This window comes from Babylonia areolata, chromosome 19, assembly GCF_041734735.1.
Source record: "Babylonia areolata isolate BAREFJ2019XMU chromosome 19, ASM4173473v1, whole genome shotgun sequence".
Taxonomy (NCBI): domain Eukaryota; kingdom Metazoa; phylum Mollusca; class Gastropoda; order Neogastropoda; family Buccinidae; genus Babylonia; species Babylonia areolata.
In genome coordinates this window covers 18,937,825-18,960,969 of record NC_134894.1, presented here as the reverse complement: position 1 = coordinate 18,960,969, position 23,145 = coordinate 18,937,825, and the positions used below count along the sequence as shown (strand labels likewise).

Below are 23,145 nucleotides of genomic sequence, written 5' to 3'. Positions count from 1 at the left end.
TCTGTTGGGCAACAGGTTACGGATTCGCTCTGTGTCAATGAAAGGGTGACTGAGCAGTTAGCTTCAGTGCAGACCAATCTTACTTACCTCCTCCCATTTTCACTTCAACACCTTCACCACCCCCATCTGGGTTTTTGTTTTCCTGTAAAATGCATTGTAATCATATTCTGAATTATGTTTGGTGCATTGTCATTGCACTTTGGTAGTTGCTTTCAGTCAGCAACACTTTACATAGGGAGGGCATGTAGAAATTTAGGTGGGGGAGGGGCGGGACAAGTAGATACTTTTAATCTGCTTTTACCCCAGGACAACCAAAGATTATCTGGGAATTTATTTTAATCCTGCCTAAAGCATGCCCAGAAACTTAAGATGACATGGAAAGCTGCCTCCGTTGTTGCACCAGGTGGAGAGAACTGCATGTCTTTAAGGCTTCTGTATAGGACTTGGCATGCATCCTGGAATAAGAGAGAAGCCGGCTTCATCCTTGGAAATGTTATGAGGTAATCTGACCTGAAAGAATCCTGTATTCCATCATGTACAAAGGAAAATCCTGTATTGAGAAATCTGTTAGTTTTTTTTTGTGTTTGAATGGCCCACAACAACGCAACACTGATCCTGATGTTGACTGACAATCTGTAATGTTGCATGGGATTTTTTTTCTGTATGTCAATATGTGTTCAGTTCATTACTATCATACTTGCTCTGACGTGCGCACATGTGCACATCCACACATATACAAGCGCATTATTAAGCATTCATGTACATGCACACAGTAGAAGAAACTAATGCAGATCATAGAACAACACACGTGTGATAAGTTTGAGTCGTAAATTTCTTTTTAATAGTGAACTTTTTTTTTTCACTTAAAAAAACAAAAGGCACACCTTCAACTGTCTGAGCAACATTATGCAGAACTGGTCATAAATTTGGACGCAGATAAATGAGATACAAACAGTGTGAACAAAACCTGTGACTCGTACATTTAAAAGAAAGAAGGAAAGAAAAAACCCAATGGAAGTCTAGGCAAGAAGGTGATTATGAAGCCTGGTAGTTAAGAAATAAATAGTTCAGCTTTTGTGGGTGGAGCAGGCAACACCAATTAATACTGGTTGTCATCATTCACATAATTTTTTGTGTTGTTGGGAAGATCTCCCCAGCCCCTCGCCACCATTTGTTAAAAGAAAGCTGACTGTCAAAGGTTCAGGTCAGTTAAATCAGTTCTTTTTCATTGTATGAGCAGGAAAAATGTTAAGCAAGTCCATCATAAAAACTGCTTGAGCATTGGCAAGACAAACCTGCCGGAATACCAGATTATTTCAATTGTCAAAGAAGATTAGGACAAAAACCACACACACACACACATATATATATATATGCTTTTCCAAAGCAACAGAAAACGCCAATAGTAATAACCAGCTCGCAAGTTGGCAGAGCATTGCTTGTTTAAAACAAAATTATCTCAAGTAATAATTTTAACATCTTAAGTATCTATGTAATAACATTTTTTTTTTCGGATTTGATTAAGAATGTATACATTCAATAAAATATTAACAAACGAGCGTCCTCTCATGTTACGTATGCATATATGTGTTTGATGGGTTGCGGTGTAATTCATCTTTCAAGCTCTGTTAATTAGAAATCTGCACCACTGTGTGCTTTTTGCTTAATGTACAGATAGTCCCGCAGCTAACAAAGGCCAGGCTTTTCCTGCAACAGTGTAATTGAATAGACGCACACTTGAAGAAAAACGGTGTCCTATATTCATGAAATTTCTTGCTTTTCCGGCTGGTATGTGAATAAAGTGGTACTATTGTGTTAAATTTTTGCATTACTCTTTGTCACAACTGATTTCTCTGTGCTGGGCAGACAGTGTAACCCAGTGAATGCTGTTGCTGGGTATTTAATGAAATATTATTGACGCTGAAACTGTCTTGCCACCATGAAGCAGACTGAGGAAAAGCCTTGGCATGGATCAGGAAAGGTGTTTCATTATGAGAAGTGGCCACTGGCTGAGGCCTGTGGACAGCTAATCAATTATTCACCGACTCGACAGGATTCCAAGCGACTGGTCAAACACAGGAGGCAAGCAAACAACAGCTCAACACCAGTCTGGTTGATGTGAATAAGCTCTTCGTGTTCCTTCAGCAGAAACAATTTTTTTACATTCAACATTGTTGCTAACAGTCCAGCTGACCGCACAGGGCCATTATCAGGACTGCCCAACTAAAAAAACAAAGAAAAAAAAGCCCCCCCCCCCACACCCCCACCCCCTCCCAAACCAACAGCAACAAACAAACAAAAAATTCCATTGCATTCAACACAGACACATGTTATGACATTTTCGTAACCACTAAACTCTATAATAAACAAATGAGACTAAGCAGTGCAGAGGTCGTCAGCCCCTCCGCTATCATCCCCAAATTTAAAAAAAAGAAAAGAAAAAAAAGGGTAAAATAAGAGGATAAAAAATACTTCAAAGACAAGAAAAAGCAAAAAAGAAATCAATAGAAAAAAGCCACACTTTTTAGGGGAAATAACTGCGAAATTGACAACTGGCCCATCAGTGAAAGTGTTGTGTCTTGAATTTACAAGACAGAGGTGTGACTTTCATTTCCCCTCAGTGACCACCAGAGTTGTTTGGACTGTCGATTAATTTCAGATTTCTTTTGATTAATGAGTGAAGTAGTTGCAAAAAAGTTTCATAACCACTGTGTTTTATATTGTTGCGTTCATTTGACAAAGTGGTCCTGACATTCTATTGAGCAGTATATGACACATTCTATTAAGCAGTATATGACAACTGAATGGTCACAGTATCAACAACAACAGCCTTGCATGTTTTAATCAAGATAATTGAAATTGGCCCAGCAATTCTAAAATGATTTCATTTTACATCTAAATGTATATTTTGTATGGATAATCAGTCTGAAGAAGCTAATACAAAAAATATTTTCATTAAAAAAAACAGCAAAACATGTAACAAATAAGCCTCCTTGTGTTTTGATCGCCTCCTTGAATTTTGATCTTATTACTTAAGCTCACATTGATAGTAACAACAGCAACAAGAAAAATCATACCCAAAATGTGAAAACCATACCAAAATCTTTGGTGTTAATCAAGTCACTTGGTTATGCAAGTATTACTAGCTTCCACTGGACAAACATGCCAATGGTTTCTTATTCAGCGCAATGTTTGTGCATGTTACAACCAGAGGCAGTACAATCTTGCAAAGTTGTAGAGAAAACATAATCCACAATGTTTAGCTTTTGAACATGTACATGGAAATGGCATTTGATTGACAGCAGACTTATAGGGAGACGTCTTATCACTGAGTTGCCACATATTTTGGCCAAACAGAGCAAACCAACAGATGTACTTTACCATGTTACAGTATATGACACTAAAACATGGTCAAAACAGGCAACTTCCCTGTAACAACTAAACCCACCTTGCAGGTAATGTTCCCGCTTAAAAGGGGCGTTTGAATGCTGAAGCAGAACAGGGAGTGCTGACACTACCTGGCCAACAGCACTGCAGTGGTAGAGTCCGTTAGGCACTGGACTTCTGATCCAATGTTCACCGGTGATCAGAGTTCAAGGCCCTGCAAGGTGTTGTGTCCTTGGGAATGTCATTTCACTCCGAGACCCCTCACTTCATCCAGGTGTGAATGGATACCTGACTTCAGTCAGGTATGGTTAAAAGCGGCGGAAGAAGAGAACTGGGCCCTGCATTCCTTTGCCGAGTCCCAGATATACTGAATATGATTTCACTGCCTCAATGGCTGTTGAAAGTTATAAATGTGACCTCTAACATAACAGCACTGCAAGGTCTCTGTGGATGAATGGCCATGCTGCAACCTACCAGGTACATTTCCTTATTGAATCCTAGTGGTGGATCTCTTCTTTTTCGTCTATGGGCTGCAACTTCATGTTCACTCGTATGTTTATGTGTATGACTGTTTTTACCCTGTCATGTAGACAGTAATACTCACTTTTCAGGGGTGTGCATGCCGGTTTTGTTACTGTTTCAATAACCCACCAAATCCCAACATGGATTACAAGATCTTTAGTGCACATATTTCATGTTCTGCATGCATATGGGAGGTTCAGGCAATAGTAGGTCTGCACCTGTGTTGACCATGGAGATCGGAAAAATCTCCACCCTTAACCCACCCGGTGCACCAGAACCAGAGATCCAACTCTGGAAACTTGAGCAAGAATCCAGCGCTCAAACCCTTTGGCCATTGCACCCGTCAGGTGGTGGGATGAAATGACAAAATGAACCAGTGTATATGCCATGAGCCAAAGGAGCAGCATGGAAGTAATGCTATGAGGCTGCAAGAGAAAGTTTAGCACAGGCAGAAAGACCAGCAACAATCACAAAGCATACTGCCATGCCTATGCTTTCAATAGACATGTACATTTTTGCTTTCAATAGACATGAATACTTTTAAACACACTAATGTATTCAAGTGTGTTTTTTTGCTTGTTTCATACACCCGAAGAGTGAAATTCATCAAACTTGATTCATCACATCTAGTCTTTCAAGAAGACAGTTCAATCATTTATTGTTTATTGCTGAGCCAACCTCGCATGGTCATGTTCGGGCTTAAAACACAAAACACACACACACACAAATTAAATAATTTTAACACATGATACTTTTCAGACAATAGTCTGAAGTCAGACAGAAAGGAGATTGGGAAAGAGGCAAATTCTAAAGTTTCATTCACAATGGTGGAGATAAAGCTGTGATTTCAGACTGAAATAGACAATATCTTTTTTTTTTTTTTTTTTTTTGCTGCCCCATCATCTGCACCATCTCCCACGCCACTCATTTAGATTCCCTAATACACGGCCACACCCAGGTTCGCCTGTCACAGTTCCAGCGTTGGCATGTCCACAGGGAACTATCGATGTTAGGTGGCCAGGAGGCCACATACCAGAGGAGACCCTGCACTGCTGCTGAGTCACTTTGGTGGTGTTCAGTGGTGCCTGTTCTGATTCAACGTACTTAGGACACCATCTACTAAGCCCCCTACTAACAACAATAATGGCTTAGTCGAGGAGCCAGACTGAGTGAGTGTCCCTCCCAGAGTGGAGACCGCCACCACGTCCCTCCAACAACAGCCCCCCATGAATCTGCCAGCACTGAAGACATTGACAGGACTCACCCCAAGCACAGAAATGGAAGGGTATCAAAACTGAGATCAGCATGAGAGCAGGGCATGAAAGGCTACAGACTTTTGAGGCTGTTTTGTTTATATTGATGATGATGAAGGAGGAGGAGGATGACGGTGTTGCTATAGAGGTCCATTTTGGTTTGGGACTACGTGACAAGGCTGTACTCTACACTTCCTGTCATAATGATATCCCGGTGTTAACCAGGCCCGAGAGATACAGACACTTGCAGTGTTGGTCAGGTAATTAGAGCAACACACCCAAAGACACATCCTTGAAGTGGATGACACTTGACTGTGTGGTCCCAGTCTCCCCATTTAAGCCCACAGCAAACTCAACTCTGGGTAGTAGCTGGCCACGGGCCGAAAAACCCACCTCCACTGGGATTCGAACCTGCATCCTCCCATCCGTCAGTCCGCGATGCTAACCACTTTGCCATGGCGGCTGGTGAAATAGACAATATCAATCTCGTCCTCGATATAACTACCTATTTCCTCAGTCCAATGATTAAAAGACCCAAGAGAAGACTGGCACAATTTTAATGATTCAAACACCCGAACCCAAAATATGCAGGACAGCATAATAATATATCATCACTGTGTCCTGTTTTTACCCATAAGAAGCTCTTGCAGCATAAAATTAGGTACAAATACATGTTTTTAAAGTATCTGACATTGACCGTACTGTTGAATTTTCACCAGAGGATAAACAAACATGAACACTGATACTTTCTGCACAGAGTGTACAATAAGAAACAACAACAAACAAACCCAACAACATAACAGATAAGATGTGGAAAACACATCTTCAAACTGCAAACTTCACATACGAACAAAAATACCCCAAGTATCAAAGCCCAGAGAAAGTCGGACTATACAACTTGAAGTAGATTTTTCTTCTTACAAAAGCTGGTGACATGACTGGAAAGGCAGACAATGGTAAAAGAAGAAAAACAGGAAAAAAAAGGCACAAAAAAGAAGGCAGATAAAAAAATAAAAAATAAAAAAAGAGTAAATTTCTTGCAGATTTTTCTGGAAGTTGTCAGGATACCAAACCATTACAATATGTGTAACTGAAAGTCTTGGCAAACTCTTTGGAGAGGAAGGGTGAGGGGGGGGTGGGGGGGGGTGGGGGTATTATCCAACATCAATATAACAGCATTGTAACAAGACAACAAATGGAATGGTAAAGAGTTTTGTATAATTATGATTATATATATTATATATATTTGTAGACCTTCACTTTTTTCCTATTAAATGAGAGAGACATGCTATATATATAGCCCAATAGTTCTTGCTTTTATGGATCCAAGCGTGCTAACCCAGTACCTGTCTCAAAAGAGGACAGTCCATCTGTGTATAAAGGCTGTGATTATGCGATTATATAATTTTATGTAACATAGTCATCCCTTTTTCTGTAATCTACTACACTAATGTGCATATTCACAACCACATGTGCATGATATATATGCACACATAATTAATCACTCAACACAGAATTAATCATTACTCTTTTACAACAGACACATGTATCTAGGGGCTTGCACACACACACACAGATGAAACAACTTTTTTGATGAAGAATATGTTTTTTAAAAGTTCCAGAGCATAGTGGTTAAATAATGAGATTTTCATTCTGAGGGTTCAGGGTTTGAAAATCCTGGTCTTGGAGCCTGGCTGGTTAAGGGTGGCGGTTTTTCCAATCTCTGTGGTTAACACATGTGCAGCCCTGCTAATGCCTGAACCCCTTTCAAATATATCTGATTACTTCGCAGACCTAAGTTAGAAACCCGTCCCATCTTAAGATTTTCAATTTTCTGTTTCTTGCAAACGTGACTGCTCTTGGCGCCTAGTTTTCTTTTCCAGGTGTTATTTTCCCCCCAGGTTCTGAGGGACTGATATTTGTAGCTTTTCAGTCCTGGTATAGCTCTGTGTGGTCTGCTGAGCTACAAGCAACAAAAGATAAAAGACAAAAACTACCTAACAGTGACCTGCCCCTGTTGTCACACCTAGCAACTTGAACAGTGACTTCCATGGCCGATCACTCCAAGTCTGGATCATGAGTTTCTGATTTTCTTGGCCACATTTCTCAACCACCTGTTGCTCGCTTCTCCGAAGCTGGCTTTATCCTTTCCCCATTTCACAGTCTGTCTACAGTGAGCAGTGTGGCAAAATTGGCCTTGTCCCATCCTCGTAAGTCTAACAGATCAACAATGGTTGAAGTCTGGCCTAGTCTTGTGTAGGGCTGACAGTCTAACACCTAATGACTGCCATTCCTGGAAGGACAGCCATCCCAGACAGTCAATCATGGTATAACTGTGCTGGCAAGTCTTGAGACAGCCAATGAGGCTGAAGCAAGCCACTCCTCTATTTCTACAATCTACTTGTCCCCCCCCAAAATAATTTCTGCTTGTCCTCCCTAAGTGAAGAGACAGTATAAAAAATTAACTGCCAGTAGTGATCAGCAAGCATGATTCATTATAAACATAACATTTGTCGCAGGAAAAGAAAAACCAGGTTACGGGTTGAGAGTGGAGAAGTTTCAGCTTTGAGTTTCAGTCTCTAAAGCAGGCGTCACTGTGTTCAGACAAATCCATAATTATACGCTACACCACATCTGCAAGGCAGTTCCCTGACTGGCAGTATAACCCAACGTGCTTAATCAGGCCTTGAGTGCATGAATATATGTGTACCTATCAGAATGGATTTCTTTAGCATAATTTTGCCAGAGGACAACACTCTCATTGCCAAGGGTTCTTTTTCAGTCCATACTGCACACAGGACCTCGGATTATCGTCTCATCCGAATGACTAGGTGATCAGGTTGATTTTCCAGTCAAACTTTGGAGAAAGGGTGATATTCGAACCCAGACCCTCACAGACTGTATTGGCAGATGAAAGTCTTAACCATTGTTCCATCTTCCTCCCTAAACTGAAACCGAAAGTGAAATGGGGGAGGAGGGAAGTCTTCACTGAAGTTGACTGCTCAGTCACCCTTTCATTAATGCGGTCAAAAACTGGACAAGTGGAGACAGCGTTTCCTCTTGGCTGCCAGAAGGTTTAATTGTCCCCAACAATCGGAAGAGGAGTATCTTGAGCCCTGGGGTCCCACAAAGAGATGACATGTTCAAGAACAGGTGAGCGGACAATGGTGAGCTTTCTCCTTCAGCTGTGGAAACAAGCTCCACATTTCTCCCAAGAATTACCGGCATCTGATTGGCTCGGGTTGTGACAGTGTTTTAAATTTAGCCAACGAAAAACAGTTTTAAGAAACAATGGTTGATATCGTTCATAAATTGTATGAACATGGAATGAACAGAAAGAGTATTTTCAACAAAGAAACGATAAAACACACATAATGGGACACACACACACAAACACACACACACACACACACACTGCACACAACTCAGAGAACCACTATAAACAACATTCAACACCATCAGAAGTAGCAACAATAATAATACCATTTTTAATAACAAACAACAAATATAATATCCTGATATCAACAAAATAAAGCATTTTGAAATATCACACACACAAAAGATTGAGCAACAACTGTATAACCAGACAGGTAACAATAACAACATCACATAACAATATTTATGTACCCACTTAATCAGAATCAGGTGAACCAGAGAAAAACAGAATACCAATTTTTGGTTTCACTTTACAGTTCTCAAGAAGGAGAAACAAGACACTCTATCCACTTCTTTCTCTTAGTCCACATCTTATATGTCTGTCACAACAACCATACAAATCACAGTCTCTACCCATACTGACAGATAAAGTATCATTCAACATTTATGCAACATTTCAGACACAAATGAATATCAATGTAGAATTAAAACTCGACCAATACTGACAACCACCCCCCCATTTCCCTCCACACACAAAATCACTATTTATGCAAAATTACAGACACATGTATGGCAATGTAAAAGTCACTCCACCGACACAGTGATGTTATAGGATGTATAAATATTGTTCAATCAGGCCCAGCATTTAAAATATACAGGATCAAAACACCACCTGACTTCCTTCCTGCTCTGACCCAACTTTGTCCACTGGCTGTCGATTATCTTCCTTGCCAGAAGCTTAGACAGTCATAGCTGGGTGCTGGGTTAGTTCCCCTGCAGTAAATGCCATGCAAGACACCGATCTGTGCTTCAGTTTCAGTATCCAGGTAGTGGCAGAGCATGTGGGGACAGATCCATATATGCTACACCACATCTGTTGGGAATAAAAGGGAGCAGGTGTCTGACCTGTTCTTAACCACTGAACTTTGCTAAACCAAATGTGTTGATCAGGCCTTGACGTGAGCAACAAAAAACAACAACAAAAAACCCAACCCAAATAACCCCTCCAAAAAACATAATTAAAACTTTTTAAAAAAGTGAGTAAATAAAAATATAATTGAAAAAAACCTGAGATAAGATTAAAAAAAAAAAAAATCAATAAGATAAAATAAATTGAAATATAGTGCCGGGAAAAATATGTTGGTGGCGGAAGATTGAAAAAAACAACAACAACAAAAATGAAAGAAAATGGGCCACGCTCAGAGAGCCCACACACTATCCAACACATGCATAAAATGCACCCATGGTAAGACACACTTGATCCACATGGTTCATAATAAATTACGGACCATTCCACACACTTTTTTTTCTTGGGGGGCATATTGGAATGATGCTGAATTTTCGGCAAACATGGGTGTATTGCTGTCAATGAAATGAGCACCACTCATAACCACAGGCACTTTCTTGGTTTTTTTTCCTTTTTTTTTTTTTTTTTTTTTAAACAACGAAAATCCACAGCTATCATTCATAAACCACTGAGTAAAGTCAATTTTTGACTGAAATTAGTTTTTCAAAGGCTTTTTTCAAGCTGCTTATAGTATATGTGCACCTAAAACAACCGTTTGAAACTTCAGTCAGATACACCAGTGTTGACAACAAGTAGCCTGTATAACTAAAATCATCTCTCAATTTTTTTCCCCAAAAATTTATGACCCCCCCCCAAGAAGTGTTCCTTAACTTTTTGCGAAGTCTGTATTCTACATGGACACTCAGCAGATGACAGTCACAGAAGTTCTGTTTTCAATACAGAAACAAGAAACGTGCTTGCGACAAGAGACGCCATAAACTGAATTGGATGCAATCGTTTTAAAATTGAACACAACATAGTCATAAATGTGTTTAAATTTTAACACACACACACACATGCTGAATCACTCTGAACAAGAAAACAACAACAACAACAACAACAGGCTTAAGTATTTAAAGCACATGATCAGTGAATCATTCTATATTCTAACTGTATTGCTGCCATTATTTTCAACAAGCTGTAAACACGCACACACACACATACACACAGTCATACATACACAGACACAAACACTTTGGGAAATATTAACAATAATAATAAAACTAAGTCAGTACAGAGCTTAATCAAACAGTTTTGCTCTCAGTGCTTTACAATTACAATAGTTCCAATTTAAAAACAACAACACATGATCCAATGAAGAAGCAAACATGACAAACCACAACAAGAGAATAATTTATAAAGGTAATAAAAACAACAATAATCCAATCCACACAACAACCCTCATGCAAAACATGCTCAATCGCACTGTACAAAGTAAAACCTGATGAGTAAAACACACATTTAAACACAAACTGAAAAACCAACATCCATAACCTACACAAACGTCCAGCCAAACACCAAAGCATGTTCAAACACACACACACACACACATACAACCGCACACAACACCACTCTCACCACACACATCACATACCACAATACCCAACCAATGCACCTTCCACAAATCACAACGCCCAACACCGATATTAACAATATCACAAAACTAAAAACAACACAGAACTTAACTCACTCAGTACGGCCAGTCCTCTCTTCTCCTCTACACAGACCCCTCGGATGTCCAGTGGGTGTCTGAATGACCCAACCTTTAGCTTCCATCGTCAGAATTATGGTATTCTTTGTCAACATTCACCTCTTCAGTATAAGAGCTCTCCGCTTGCAATATTTTGATGATGGCAAGTGGGGTGAAACGCTGTTAACGCCGTCTCTTTCGCCGTTCGTATGGAGAGAGTTAAAACCAACCCCAATACTTAAAACTGGTCACATGCATCACAATGCTGAATTAATACTTTAACAGACCTCTAAAATCGCAATTTGATACTTAACATCAGTCTTACCCCCCTCCCCAAGCAAACACCCCAGCAGCATATACGGAATATTCAAAACCAATTACAATACTAACAACAAATGTATAGTATCAATTTATAATCCTGATTATCTCCTTCCCTTGGAATTGGTTATTATCTTTATTTTCAACATTTTTTTTTTTTTTTTATCATTTCACTGCAATAGAAGCTGTTGTTAAATTTTTTTTCCAGCTACTAGTGTAACAAAGTATTGCTGAAAAACAAGTGTAAGTACAGTAAGTGACGAACACACACACACACACATTTTCTAAATTTGACACCAGCAGCACATTCAAGACAAATTACAAGTCTAATGTATAGAATTCGTTTAAATAGCTTTCGTACAAAATTTTCTAAAAATGTAAAATGTATATGCGGTAAGCAAATAACTGTAAGTCATCTACTCATTCATTGTCCAAGCATAAGACAGTTAATTTCAAAAGATGTAGTTGATGACTTTTCTTCCAATATTTCATTAGCCACTGAAAAGATTTTGAATGATTATTCATTGCTTAGAATGTTTTCGAAAATTTTAAACTCCAGTCCAGTTGATATCCTCCTTTGATGTGTTATAATTAATGTTGTTATTTATATTTACATTGTTGTAGGTTAATACTTGTTGATATGCATATACACATTCTCCTTCCCATGACACCTCATTCAATACACACCACAATCTCTCTAGACCTTTTTCTTATAATATACTTTTCCTCCGATACATAACATGAATACTTTTTTTACAACAATATTCACATGCATTCCCTTTCCTTTATCCACTTCTTTACTCCCTTCCGTCTAAAAATACTTATAGTGAATAGACGTTAAACTGAAGATAAAACACACACACACAATCATGCTTTACAGGTGACCACAGAAACCCATGAACCATATATGGATGCAGTCTGGCATACCCTCCCCCTAACCCTTCTCAAATTCAGTAAAAGACCACTTACCTTTTTTCAAGTAACCTTGTATTGATCAAACTTTACAAGCGCGAGATACAAAACAATGCAAAAATTCAAGGCTGTAGCTTTAATGGTTCCTGAGACAATTTAGTATACTTATTGCATCTTGAATTCTTTTTAAAGAAAGGCGCATTTTTCCCCCCCAATAGCAATACCGGCTATGTTTCAGAGGGCATAGAATTGCCAGTACTTTGACAACAGAGGCCAGATATGATATATACATACTTTAGCATATTTGGTTTTAGCTGGAATGTTTTGGTATTTGCTCAGCATTCATAGTCTTTAAAGTATTAACTCTCAAAAATGGCTCATTGTCAAATGTCAGAATCACTGAAACAGTCTGCATTTTCACACTGTGCAGTGCAATTGGGCATGCTTTGCATGGACAGGCACTGTACAGATTAAGGTATTATTTTCATGTACAATTTTTATAGTTTGCTATAGACAATGAATTTAGTATATACTTTTGACACATTGTCTTATCATAGTTCATAAAGTGTTCTCAGTAAGTTGGACAAACCTGCGTGTTTTGATGGATGCTGTAATGCTAATGTATTGCAGTGTATTTTCACTGGGGACTATTGTACTGTAAAGTGCTCAGAGGATAATCATTTGCTTCCTCTGTTTTTTTCTTCTTCTTCCCCATCAACTCTATGAATAGTCATAGGGGCAGCACACAGAACCACTGTTCACCAATTCAGTTCAGTTACTTAAGGAGGTGTCACTGCGTTCGGACAAATCCATATACACTACACCACATCTGCTTAGCAGATGCCAAACCAGCAGCGTAACCCAACACGCTTTGTCAGGCCCTGAGGAATCAAAAAAAAAGTTTACCAGATTCCTCCAGGTCTGTCAGTTGCGGGTCAAAACCTGTGTCACTGCGAATGATTTTCCTGTCCACTTTGCAATGTTGTCAGTCCACTGCTTTTCTTTCTGTCTTCTGTTTTGATTTTGCAAGGCCATTGGATCTTGTTTCATGGCCATACCAGCATAAATAACCTTATCATCATCATCATTAGTAGTAGAAGTGGTAGTAGTACAAGCAGTAGCAGTAGTAGCAGTGGTAGCAGTAGTAGTCCCCTTCATCTTCTTTTTCTTCGTTTGTGGGCTTAACTCCCACATTCACTCGTATGTACACAAGTGGGCTTTTATGTGCATGACCGTTTCTATCCCGCCATGAAGGCAGCCATACTCCTGTTTTCAGGTGTATGCAGGTCACCACTCAGCCGTCAAATAACCTTAGCATGAGGATCATCATCATTAGCAGTAGTAGTAGTACAAGCAGGACCAGTAGTAGTAGCGGCTGTAGTAGTTGTAGCAGTACCATTCCTTAAAACTCTTCCCCACCCCCCCACACCCTCCCGACTCAGCCGTCAAAGACCTCGGCAACTAAGGGCCGGAACTGGGAGGAGAAGTGCTTGTAGAAGATGAGGGAGGACTGACTCAGCTGGTAGAGGTCCAGCATCTGCTCCACCACCTCGGCCAGGTAGCGGTCAGCGTGCAGGAAGGAGAACTGTGCCTCCAGGTGGTGCTTCAGCAGCAGCAGGTAGCGGTCCCGAATCCCGTTCACCCACACCCGGTTCTCCACATGGGGGTCGCGTGGGTTGAATAGCACCAGCGTGTGGATGAGGGCATAGAGCGTGGTGTCGTTCTTCACCACGAACTTGATCCCCTCGCAGAAGTCAGCGTACTCCCGCACCCCGTGCACGTCCCCGAAGAACTGGCCCAGCTGTGTCTCTGAGGTGGAGCCGAACTCGTTGCTCCAGGCCCGGTGCTTGGGGATGAACTCGGAGGCAAGGCGCACATGGTACCACTGCAGGGCCGAGGCTTTCAGCGTGGCGATCTGGTCCACCTGTGACAGGCCCTGGAACTCGGGGATGCAGCGGGCGAACTGCACATACTGCCGCAAGGAGAACTCCAGGGCGAAGATGGCCTTCTCCATGCAGAAGGTCTCCCACTGGTTCATGCGCGCCCGGTCCTCTGGGGGGATGGTCGTGGTGACCGTCTGTAAGGAAGAGGTCAACTTGGTCAGCAGGGATCTCTCCTCCACCGTCAGGGGCCAGTACAGCTGCATGTCCCATGGGAGCTCCTCATGTGTAACGTGCTTGAAGCGGATGCCCAGAGCGTTCCTTGGCCGAAACCACTTGCCCTTGTTGGGGTAGTTGTATGGGGAATCTGAAGAAGGGGAAGTGGTGGCGGTGTCAATGCCAGAGTCGGTCAATTTCGCTTGCGGGGATGTGCTGAAGCTGGACTGGGAGGAGGACTGGGAGGAGGACTGGGAGGAGGAGGAGTGGGAGGAGCAGGAGGTGGAGGAGGACTGGGAGGAGGACTGGGAGGAGGAGGAGCAGGAGGTGCAGGAGGTGGAGGAGGTGGAGGAAGAGGAGGCGGAGGGCTGCAGAACACTGCCCTGGTGGGGTGAGGGGTTCTCCTGGCTGTCCTGCTCCGGCTGCTCCTTCTTCATGTGCAGGGTTTGAGACACTTTGTCCTTCTCTCGCTTGCTCTGCCTGGCTTTCTTCTCTTCGTCGTCTGAAACAAAGTGAACATGTGAAGTATTATCATTAATGTCATTATCATCATGATTATCATTATCATTAATGTCATTATCATGATTATTATCATTGTTAATATCATCATCATGATTATTATGAAAGAATTTTTTTTTTTTTTTTTGGTAACTGCAGAGTACCATGAGCTTTACAATGACACCACTAAAAAGATTAAAAGATACATGCATAAAAAACGACATAAGAACAGAACAATGCTTAAAACATCTAAGAAAAAATGGCGCGCACACACAGTTCCATTTATTAAACACCCAGGCACGCACACACAGTTTGAACATGTGCACACCTGCAAACACGCACAGTTTCTTTCCCCTCCCCTACTGAACAAAAGAACGGGGGAAAAAGAGCATGTTTGAAAGTGAGGAAATTCAGCAAAATAGGAAAGAATACAAGATGATGTGATCATTGTTTGTATGCTTCTATCATCAGTTTCACTGTTTTAATTGCTGTTTATGATTCAGTTTTGGTGCAAAATACCAATGATGTCACTTTATATCCTTCATACCCCATCAGGAGTCAAGCGATCAGACAGTCACTCCTCCCCACCATAGCTCTCTACCATCATGTATCCCCACTGCAATAATGCTGCAGCATGTTGTGCATCTGATCAAGAAAAATTTGTATTTTTAAAATATTTTTTATCACAACAGATTTCTCTGTGTGAAATTCGGGCTGCTCTCCCCAGGGAGAGCGTGTCGCTATACTACAGCGCCACCCATTTTTTTGTATTTTTCCTGCGTGCAGTTTTATTTGTTTTTCCTATTGAAGTGGATTTTTCTACAAAATTTTGCCAGGAACAACCCTTTTGTTGCCATGTGATCTTTTACGTGCGCTAAGTGCGTGCTGCACACGGGACCTCGGTTTATCGTCTCATCCGAATGACTAGCATCCAGACCACCACTCAAGGTCTAGTGGAGGGGGAGAAAATATCGGCGGCTGAGCCGTGATTCGAACCAGCGCGCTCAGATTCTCTCGCTTCCTAGGCGGACGCGTTACCTCTAGGCCATCACTCCATGCACCTGTGGACAAACATAGCACACCAGCAAAAAAAAACCCCCAAAAAACCCCCCAAAAAACAAACCATCATCGTTGGCTGCATGAAACTCTATAATGCTAAAATTAAAGCTTTGGTAAATATATTCACACCTGGGTGGGGGTGAGGAAAATCGGAGTAATGTGCCTTTCCCAAGGACACAACACTGTATCGGGGCCTCGAACTCTGATCGCTGGTGAACACTGGATCAGAAGTCCAACACCTAGACGTTTTCTTCACTTCACCCAGGTGTGAATAGGCACCCGACTTTTGTTGGTGAAGGTTTAAATGTCGTAAGGAGAGGACTGGGCCTAGTATGCCGAGCCCAAGACACAGTGGATATGAATTCACTGCCTTGATGGCTGTAAAAGGCTATAGGACTTTTAACGAAACATCCCTCAATTATCTTCTTCATCATCTCACATTAGCCCGAGGACTAAATGGCTGCCCTGAAATGGCCTGTTTGAAGTCAGCTGGGCAACATAATTGGGGGACAGTGATTACAGTGCAACACGCTGGAATACAGCCAGTCTAGTACTTTTTCTCCCCCCCCCCCCCCCCCCCCCCCCCGCCCTGGCCCCCCCCCCCCCCACCCCCAAAACCAACCAACCAACCAAACAAAAATACCCCACAACAAACAACGACAACAAACAAAAAAACAAACCAAAAAACAGCATATATGTCAGACTGTCATGCACACACACACACACACACATACACACAATCTCCCTCTCTCTCTCTCACACACACACAGAACAAAAAAAACAACAACAATAACACAAGACCCAGGTGTAACAAGCAACCAGCCTCCTGTTCCTGCTCACCTAAGATGAGTTCAGGGTCCATTCCAATGGCATAGCATTTCTTCAGGCGACAGGGTGCACAAAAACGACGAGTGGCCTTCGTGATAGTGCAGCCCGTGTTGAACACGCAGGTGTGCAGCTCCTGAGGGAATATGAATGAATGAACGAATGAATGAATGAACGCATGAATAAATGAGTGAACGAATGAACTCAATTTGTATAGGGCGCATAAAAATGTCCATACTTAGGTTGTGGGGTCACAGCGCCACCACCACACGCATACTTGTAGACAAAAAGTGAAAAACAACAAGAAACAATCAAATGCCTGCACAGCAGACAACACTCACACAAAGATATTTTAATCCTGAAACCCCTTTTTGGGGCATGGAGGACGCAAAAGCAATGTGTAACAAAAGAAAATCATAGAAATGCTCATCAATGCAACAAGTGCAAGGAATCACCGAGATTTCATTCCAAACTGAAATTATGCGGCCACAATCACCACCTTACACTTAAATTTAACAAATCATTTTTGCTCACTGAAAACAGTAACTCTATGCTGAATGAACGCATGTATATTTCTCTGGGATAAATTTGCTTGTGATTTCATCATGTTTCGGGCATTCTATAACAAAATGAAATTCATCACCGAGTTCATTTCTGTCACAGTCTTTACAAAGAGGTTATTTGTGGGTAATGCCAAATTGTCATCTGACTTCAATCATTAGTGGAGTGATGGCCTAGAGGTAATGCATCTGCCTGGGAAGTGAGAGAATCTGAGCGCACTGGTTCAAATCACGGCTCAGCCACCGATATTTTCTCCCCCTCCACTAGACCTTGAGTGGTGGTCTGGACACTAGTCATTCGGATGAGATGATAAACCGAGGTCCCATGTCCAGCATGCACTTAGCACATGTAAAACAAACCACGGCAACAAAAGGGTTGTTCCTGGCAAAATTCTGTAGAAAAATCCACTTCGATAGGGAAAACAAATAAAACTGAACACTGGAAAAAAATACAAAAAAAATGGGTGGCGCTGTAGTGTAGCGACACGCTCTCCCTGGGGAGAGCAGCCTGAATTTCACACAGAGAAATCTGTTGTGATAAAAAGAAATACAAATACAAATAAGTCTATGGTTGCTACAACGAAATTTAAGCAATGGGTATATGTAAACATCTGGCAAACGATAAATGTATTTCTCTCATTTAAGGTCTGTTTCATAATTTTTTTTATAAGAAGCATTCATTAATCGAAGTCGGTTTCTCAAACCACAAAAGTTCAGTACAAGGAATGACATATTACTATCAGATGCAACACTTTTTGAACGTTTTTCAGATATAACTGACACTTCACTCGGACACTGCGCAAAGGAAAAACAATGTTTTGAAGAAAACACCAGAAGATACAGAAGACGAAGATTAACAGCTTTGTCCTCCAGGAAAATCTTATGCAGAAGAAACATAGTTCTTCAGTCCCAACTGGTGGTAGTCAGTTTCCTTTGCGCCAGATGGAAAAGATCGTCAGGGCTGTCCAAGTAGACGGTGTCACGCGTAGACTGGCCAGCCTTTTTCTTCAGACGGCAGACGATCTTTCCTGTTTCTGTCATGGCTGGTGTTGACTGGCTGCACAGCATCGTGATTCTTTGCCTCCAGGTGGAGGAGTAGGGTCCAAGTGGAGTGAGGTCATTGTTGAGGTACACCCTCCTGTACCTCTTAGAACCCTTCAGCAGCTGGCGTTTCTTCATCACGACGGCCTTGGACTGCCTGGAGGAGTTTTACAAGAACTGGTCTCGGCTTCTTCAAGGAACCTTCTTTAACTTTTCCTTTTTTAAAATTTGTTTCCAATGCTAAAGATTTACTGTAAAAAAACAACAACAACAACATAGAAACAGTTATGTGGTGGTAGAAACAGTTATGTGGTGGTGGTGTACTTACCAACTTTTTTCCCCACCTTGCATTGAAGGTTAAATTTTCTCTTCAACATCATCACCGTAACATTTATAACGTTTCCATTTCTGTGCCCGACGGAGATGTCTTCCTGTCGTACAACGCAGCCCAGTTCTTCAAACAGCTTCACAATTTCTTCTTCCAAGTCTTCTTCCTTCGTCTCTTCCCAACCTGTTATCTAAATTGTGTCCCGTCATTGGTACTGTTCTAGCTTGTCCATGTCGAAGTTCAAAAGAAGATTCTGCCGTCGTAGTGATTATATTGTTTCATCTGTTTTCTTCATTATGACATTAGCCACAGATAAGACTTTCTTTTAGGGCAGTTACAAATGTCTTCTGGATGAACGATGCAAGAAGAGGAACAAACTGTCCCATAACACAAGATGCAGTTACCTCACATTCAGTGACATAATTTTCTTGGCCTTTTTTGTTCCCTTTTGATTTCCCCCCTTTTGCACTATTTATACAGCACAACACACTGTCTTCAATCTCACTTTGCATATCAAATCCACCTATGGAAATAAAATCATCCAAAAGCCAGTTGATCGCTGAGTCAGTAGTTGATGAAGATGATGAAGAACCAGGAGTGGAGGAACTGGGAGTGGATGGCATGGTGGAGTGACACTGAGCAGAAGAGCGGCAACAAAACGAAGAGAAGTAAAGTTCGATTACCAACAGGACACAAATCAGGAAAAAAGCAAAGATGCATATACTGAAACATGGTGTACTTACAAACAAATTGATGGAAAAAATGAATCAACTGTTGACACTGTGTAAGTATGAACAAAATAATTAAAACACTAAGTCGTAAGGGCCAACCGCCCTTTCCGAAGGCTGACAATGCACACACACACACACACACAAATGTGCATGTAAAAAAACACACACACACATGCATGCACCCCCCCCCCTCCCACACACACACACACACACAGAGGCACACACACACACACACAATTCAACTGATTTAGAATGGGAAGTGGGAGGGGAAAATTAATTGCACAACTTTGGCTAACAATCAAAGTAATATGCTTTCACTGCAGTTTTAGAAGAGAAAACATTTCTCTAACGTTCCCCGGGATTGAACTCCAAAGAGAAGGATCAGCAGACCCGAAGGCTCAATGACATATGTGGAGTCATGACCTAAATGTAACGCGTCCGCCTAGGAAGCGAGAGAATCTGAGCGCGCTGGTTTGAATCACGGCTCAGCTGCCGATATTTTCTCCCCCTCCACTAGACCTCGAGTGGTGGTCTGGATACTAGTCATTCGGATGAGATGATAAACCGAGGTCCCGTGTGCAGCATGCACTTAGTGCATGTAAAAGAACCCACGGCAACAAAAGGTTTGTTCCTGGCAAAAATGCTGTAGGAAAATCCACTTCCATAGGAAAAACAAATAAAACTGCACGCAGGAAAAAAAAAAAAAAAGAAAAAAAAAAGGATGGCGCTGTAGCATAGCGACGCGCTCTCCCTGGGGGAGAGCAGCCCGAATTCCACACAGAGAAATCTGTTGTGATAAAAAGAGATACAAATACAAAAATATCACATTGTTTTAATGTCTGTTGGCCTGGGGGCATCAATCAGACATCTTGAAGCAGGTCTCAGTGGCTGACAAGGGTTGTGAAAATGAAGAAGCTCAGATAATATACAGAGGGATATGACAATCAACTAGGAAATCTGTGACGGGCGCAATAGCCGAGTGGTTAAAGCATTGGACTGTCAATCTGAGGGTCCCGGGTTCGAATCACGGTGACGGCGCCTGGTGGGTAAAGGGTGGAGATTTTTACGATCTCCCAGGTCAACATATGTGCAGACCTGCTAGTGCCTGAACCCCTTTCGTGTGTATATGCAAGCAGAAGATCAAATACGCACGTTAAAGATCCTGTAATCCATGTCAGCGTTCGGTGGGTTATGGAAACAAGAACATACCCAGCATGCACACCCCCAAAACAGAGTATGGCTGCCTACATGGCGGGGTAAAAACGGTCATACACGTAAAAGCCCACTCGTGTGCATACGAGTGAACGCAGAAGAAGAAGAATGAAATCTGTTTTTTGTTGTTGTTTTCATGAGGCATTTAATGCATACCTGTTCTTACAGCCTCACTGAATATAAAACCTGTTTTCTTGTTGTATAAATATAATTTCAGACAAATACACATACACTACACCACATATGCTAGGCAGATGTCTGACAGCAACATTTTATTACCCAACGCGCTTGTCAGGCCTTGGGTGCATGCTTATCAATATACGAGGGTCATTCAATAAATAAGGTGAATTTTTTGGTATAAGGACTTCTAATACAGATAGAAGCTTACTTTTTTTTTCTTTCTTTTTTGTTTTACTTCTTTTTCACATGGATTTAATTTGTTTTGCAGATTAAAAAAAACTTTGAGAGTTTTGGCGATTAACAAAGATGGCCGACCAAGAAGCATGCTCCAGGATTGAACAGCGGTCAGTTATCAAGTTTTTGGTTGCTGAAGGGTGCAAACCAGTTGAAATTCATAGGAGAATGTCAACTGTGTATGATGCCACATGTTTCAGCTGAAAAAATGTCTACAAGTGGGCTAAATTGTTTAAAGAAGGACGGAGCAGTGTTGAAGATGAAGACAGGCCTGGAAGGCCTACAGAAGTGAGGTCTCCTGAGGTGATCGAATCAGTCAATGACCTCATTCAGTCTGACAGAAGGGTGACAGTGGATGACATTGCAAGGACTTTGAGCTTATCTGTTGGGACAGCACACAAAATTGTCCATGATGACCTTGGCTACTCGAAGGTCAGCTGCCGGTGGGTGCCAAAGATGCAAGGCCTCACACAGCAGCCCGAACGGTGCAGACCATCAACGAGCTGGGCTGGGAACTGCTCCCTCATCCCCCTTACAGCCCAGACCTTGCCCCTTCAGACTTTCACCTGTTTGGTCCCTTGAAAGCGTTCACGAGAGGCACGAAGTTTGAAAGTGACGATGAAGTCAAAAGTGTTGTGAGCGACTGGCTGAGACATCATTCCAAAGATTTTTACGCTGAGGGAATACGGAAGCTTGTGCACAGATGGGAAAAGTGTGTGACAGTGCTGGGAGACTACGTTGAAAAAAAAAGAAGAAAAAGTAAGCTTCTATCTGGATTAGTCCTTATACCGAAAAATTCACCTTATTTATTGAATGACCCTCGTATTTGTGTACCTATCAGAGAGGACTTCTTTCTTAAGATAATTCTGCCAGAGGACAACACTCTTGTTGCCATGGGTAGCAACAACAAAAAACAAGCAATCCCCTCAAAAAAAAAAAAAAAAAAAAAAAAATCTGCTTCACTTGCCTTCTGCTTGTAAGCGTTGCGCCGGAAGAAGGCCTTGCACGTCTCGCAGGTGAGGGCCCCGAAGTTGTGCGACTGGGCCAGGTCCCCGCACACCCCGCAGATCTTCTGACCTCTGACCCGCCGCTTCCGCCGCAGGGGTCGCTCCTTGCCCCATGGGCCCTCGTCGTCATCCCCGGGGAAGGTGGTGGTCTCTGCGCGGGCGTAGCTAGTGGGGGACAACCGCGAGGGCTCCTCCCCTTTGATGTAGGGGATGTGCTGTGCAGAGCTGGAGGCCGGGGCGATGGTGGTGGTGGTCCTGTTGTAGTGCGTTTCTTGCCATGTGGGGGGTGTGGGTGGTGTTGCTGTTGTTGGTGCTGCTGTGTTGGTGTTCTCCATTGTTTCTCTCTCTCTCTGAGTCTCTCTGTGTGTGTGTGTGTGTGTGTGTGTGTGTGTGTCACTGATCTTGATCACTGCTGCTGGGTTGGCGGGAAAAGATGGGGGTTGGGGAGGGGGCGTGGGGGGTGGATGGGATGAGAGATCTCTCTCTGTTTCTTCTTCTTCTCTCTCTCTCACTCTCCTTTTGGCTGGTCTGGTGAAAACTGAAAAAAAAACCCTGAAAAAAAAAGAAAAAAGAAAAAAAAAAAAAAAAAAGGAATCTGAAGGAAATGGTTTAGAATCAGCAAGAGAGAGAGAGAGAGAGAGACAGACAGACAGACAGACAGAGACAGAGAGAGAATTAGGAAGGTAGAGAGAGAGAGAGAGAGAGAGAGAGAGAGAGAGATACAGAAACAGAGTGAGAGAGTGAATGAGGGAGGTACAAGTATCAGTATCAGTAGCTCAAAGAGGTGTCACTGCATTCCAACAAATCCATATACACCACACCACATCTGCTAAGTCAGATGCCTGACCAGCAGCGTAACCCAATGCGCTTAGTCAGGCCTTGAGAGGGAAAAAAAAAGAAAAAAAGAAAACAGGTACAGGTAGACAGAAAGAGAGTGAGAGTGAATGCGGGAGGTAAACAGATGGACAGAGACACAGAGAGAGAGAGAGAGAGGGAGAGGGAGGTAAACAGATGGACAGAGAGAGAGAGAGAGAGAGAGAGAGAGAGAGAGAGAGAGAGAGAGAGAATGA

At 42.0% G+C, this 23,145-nt stretch overlaps 1 protein-coding gene across 1 annotated transcript; it reads right to left on the bottom strand.

Moving 5' to 3' along the window:
• Positions 1 to 8,601: 8,601 nt before the first annotated feature.
• LOC143293515 (vitamin D3 receptor-like) lies at positions 8,602 to 22,444 on the bottom strand. Its single transcript, XM_076604417.1, has 3 exons — positions 22,036 to 22,444; positions 16,798 to 16,918; positions 8,602 to 14,902 (listed from the first exon to the last, which is right to left on the bottom strand). The coding sequence occupies exons 1-3, from the start codon at positions 22,408 to 22,410 to the stop codon at positions 13,743 to 13,745; spliced, it is 1,656 nt and encodes a 551-aa protein (XP_076460532.1). The 5' UTR covers positions 22,411 to 22,444; the 3' UTR covers positions 8,602 to 13,742.
• Between the last annotated feature and the right edge of the window lie 701 nt (positions 22,445 to 23,145).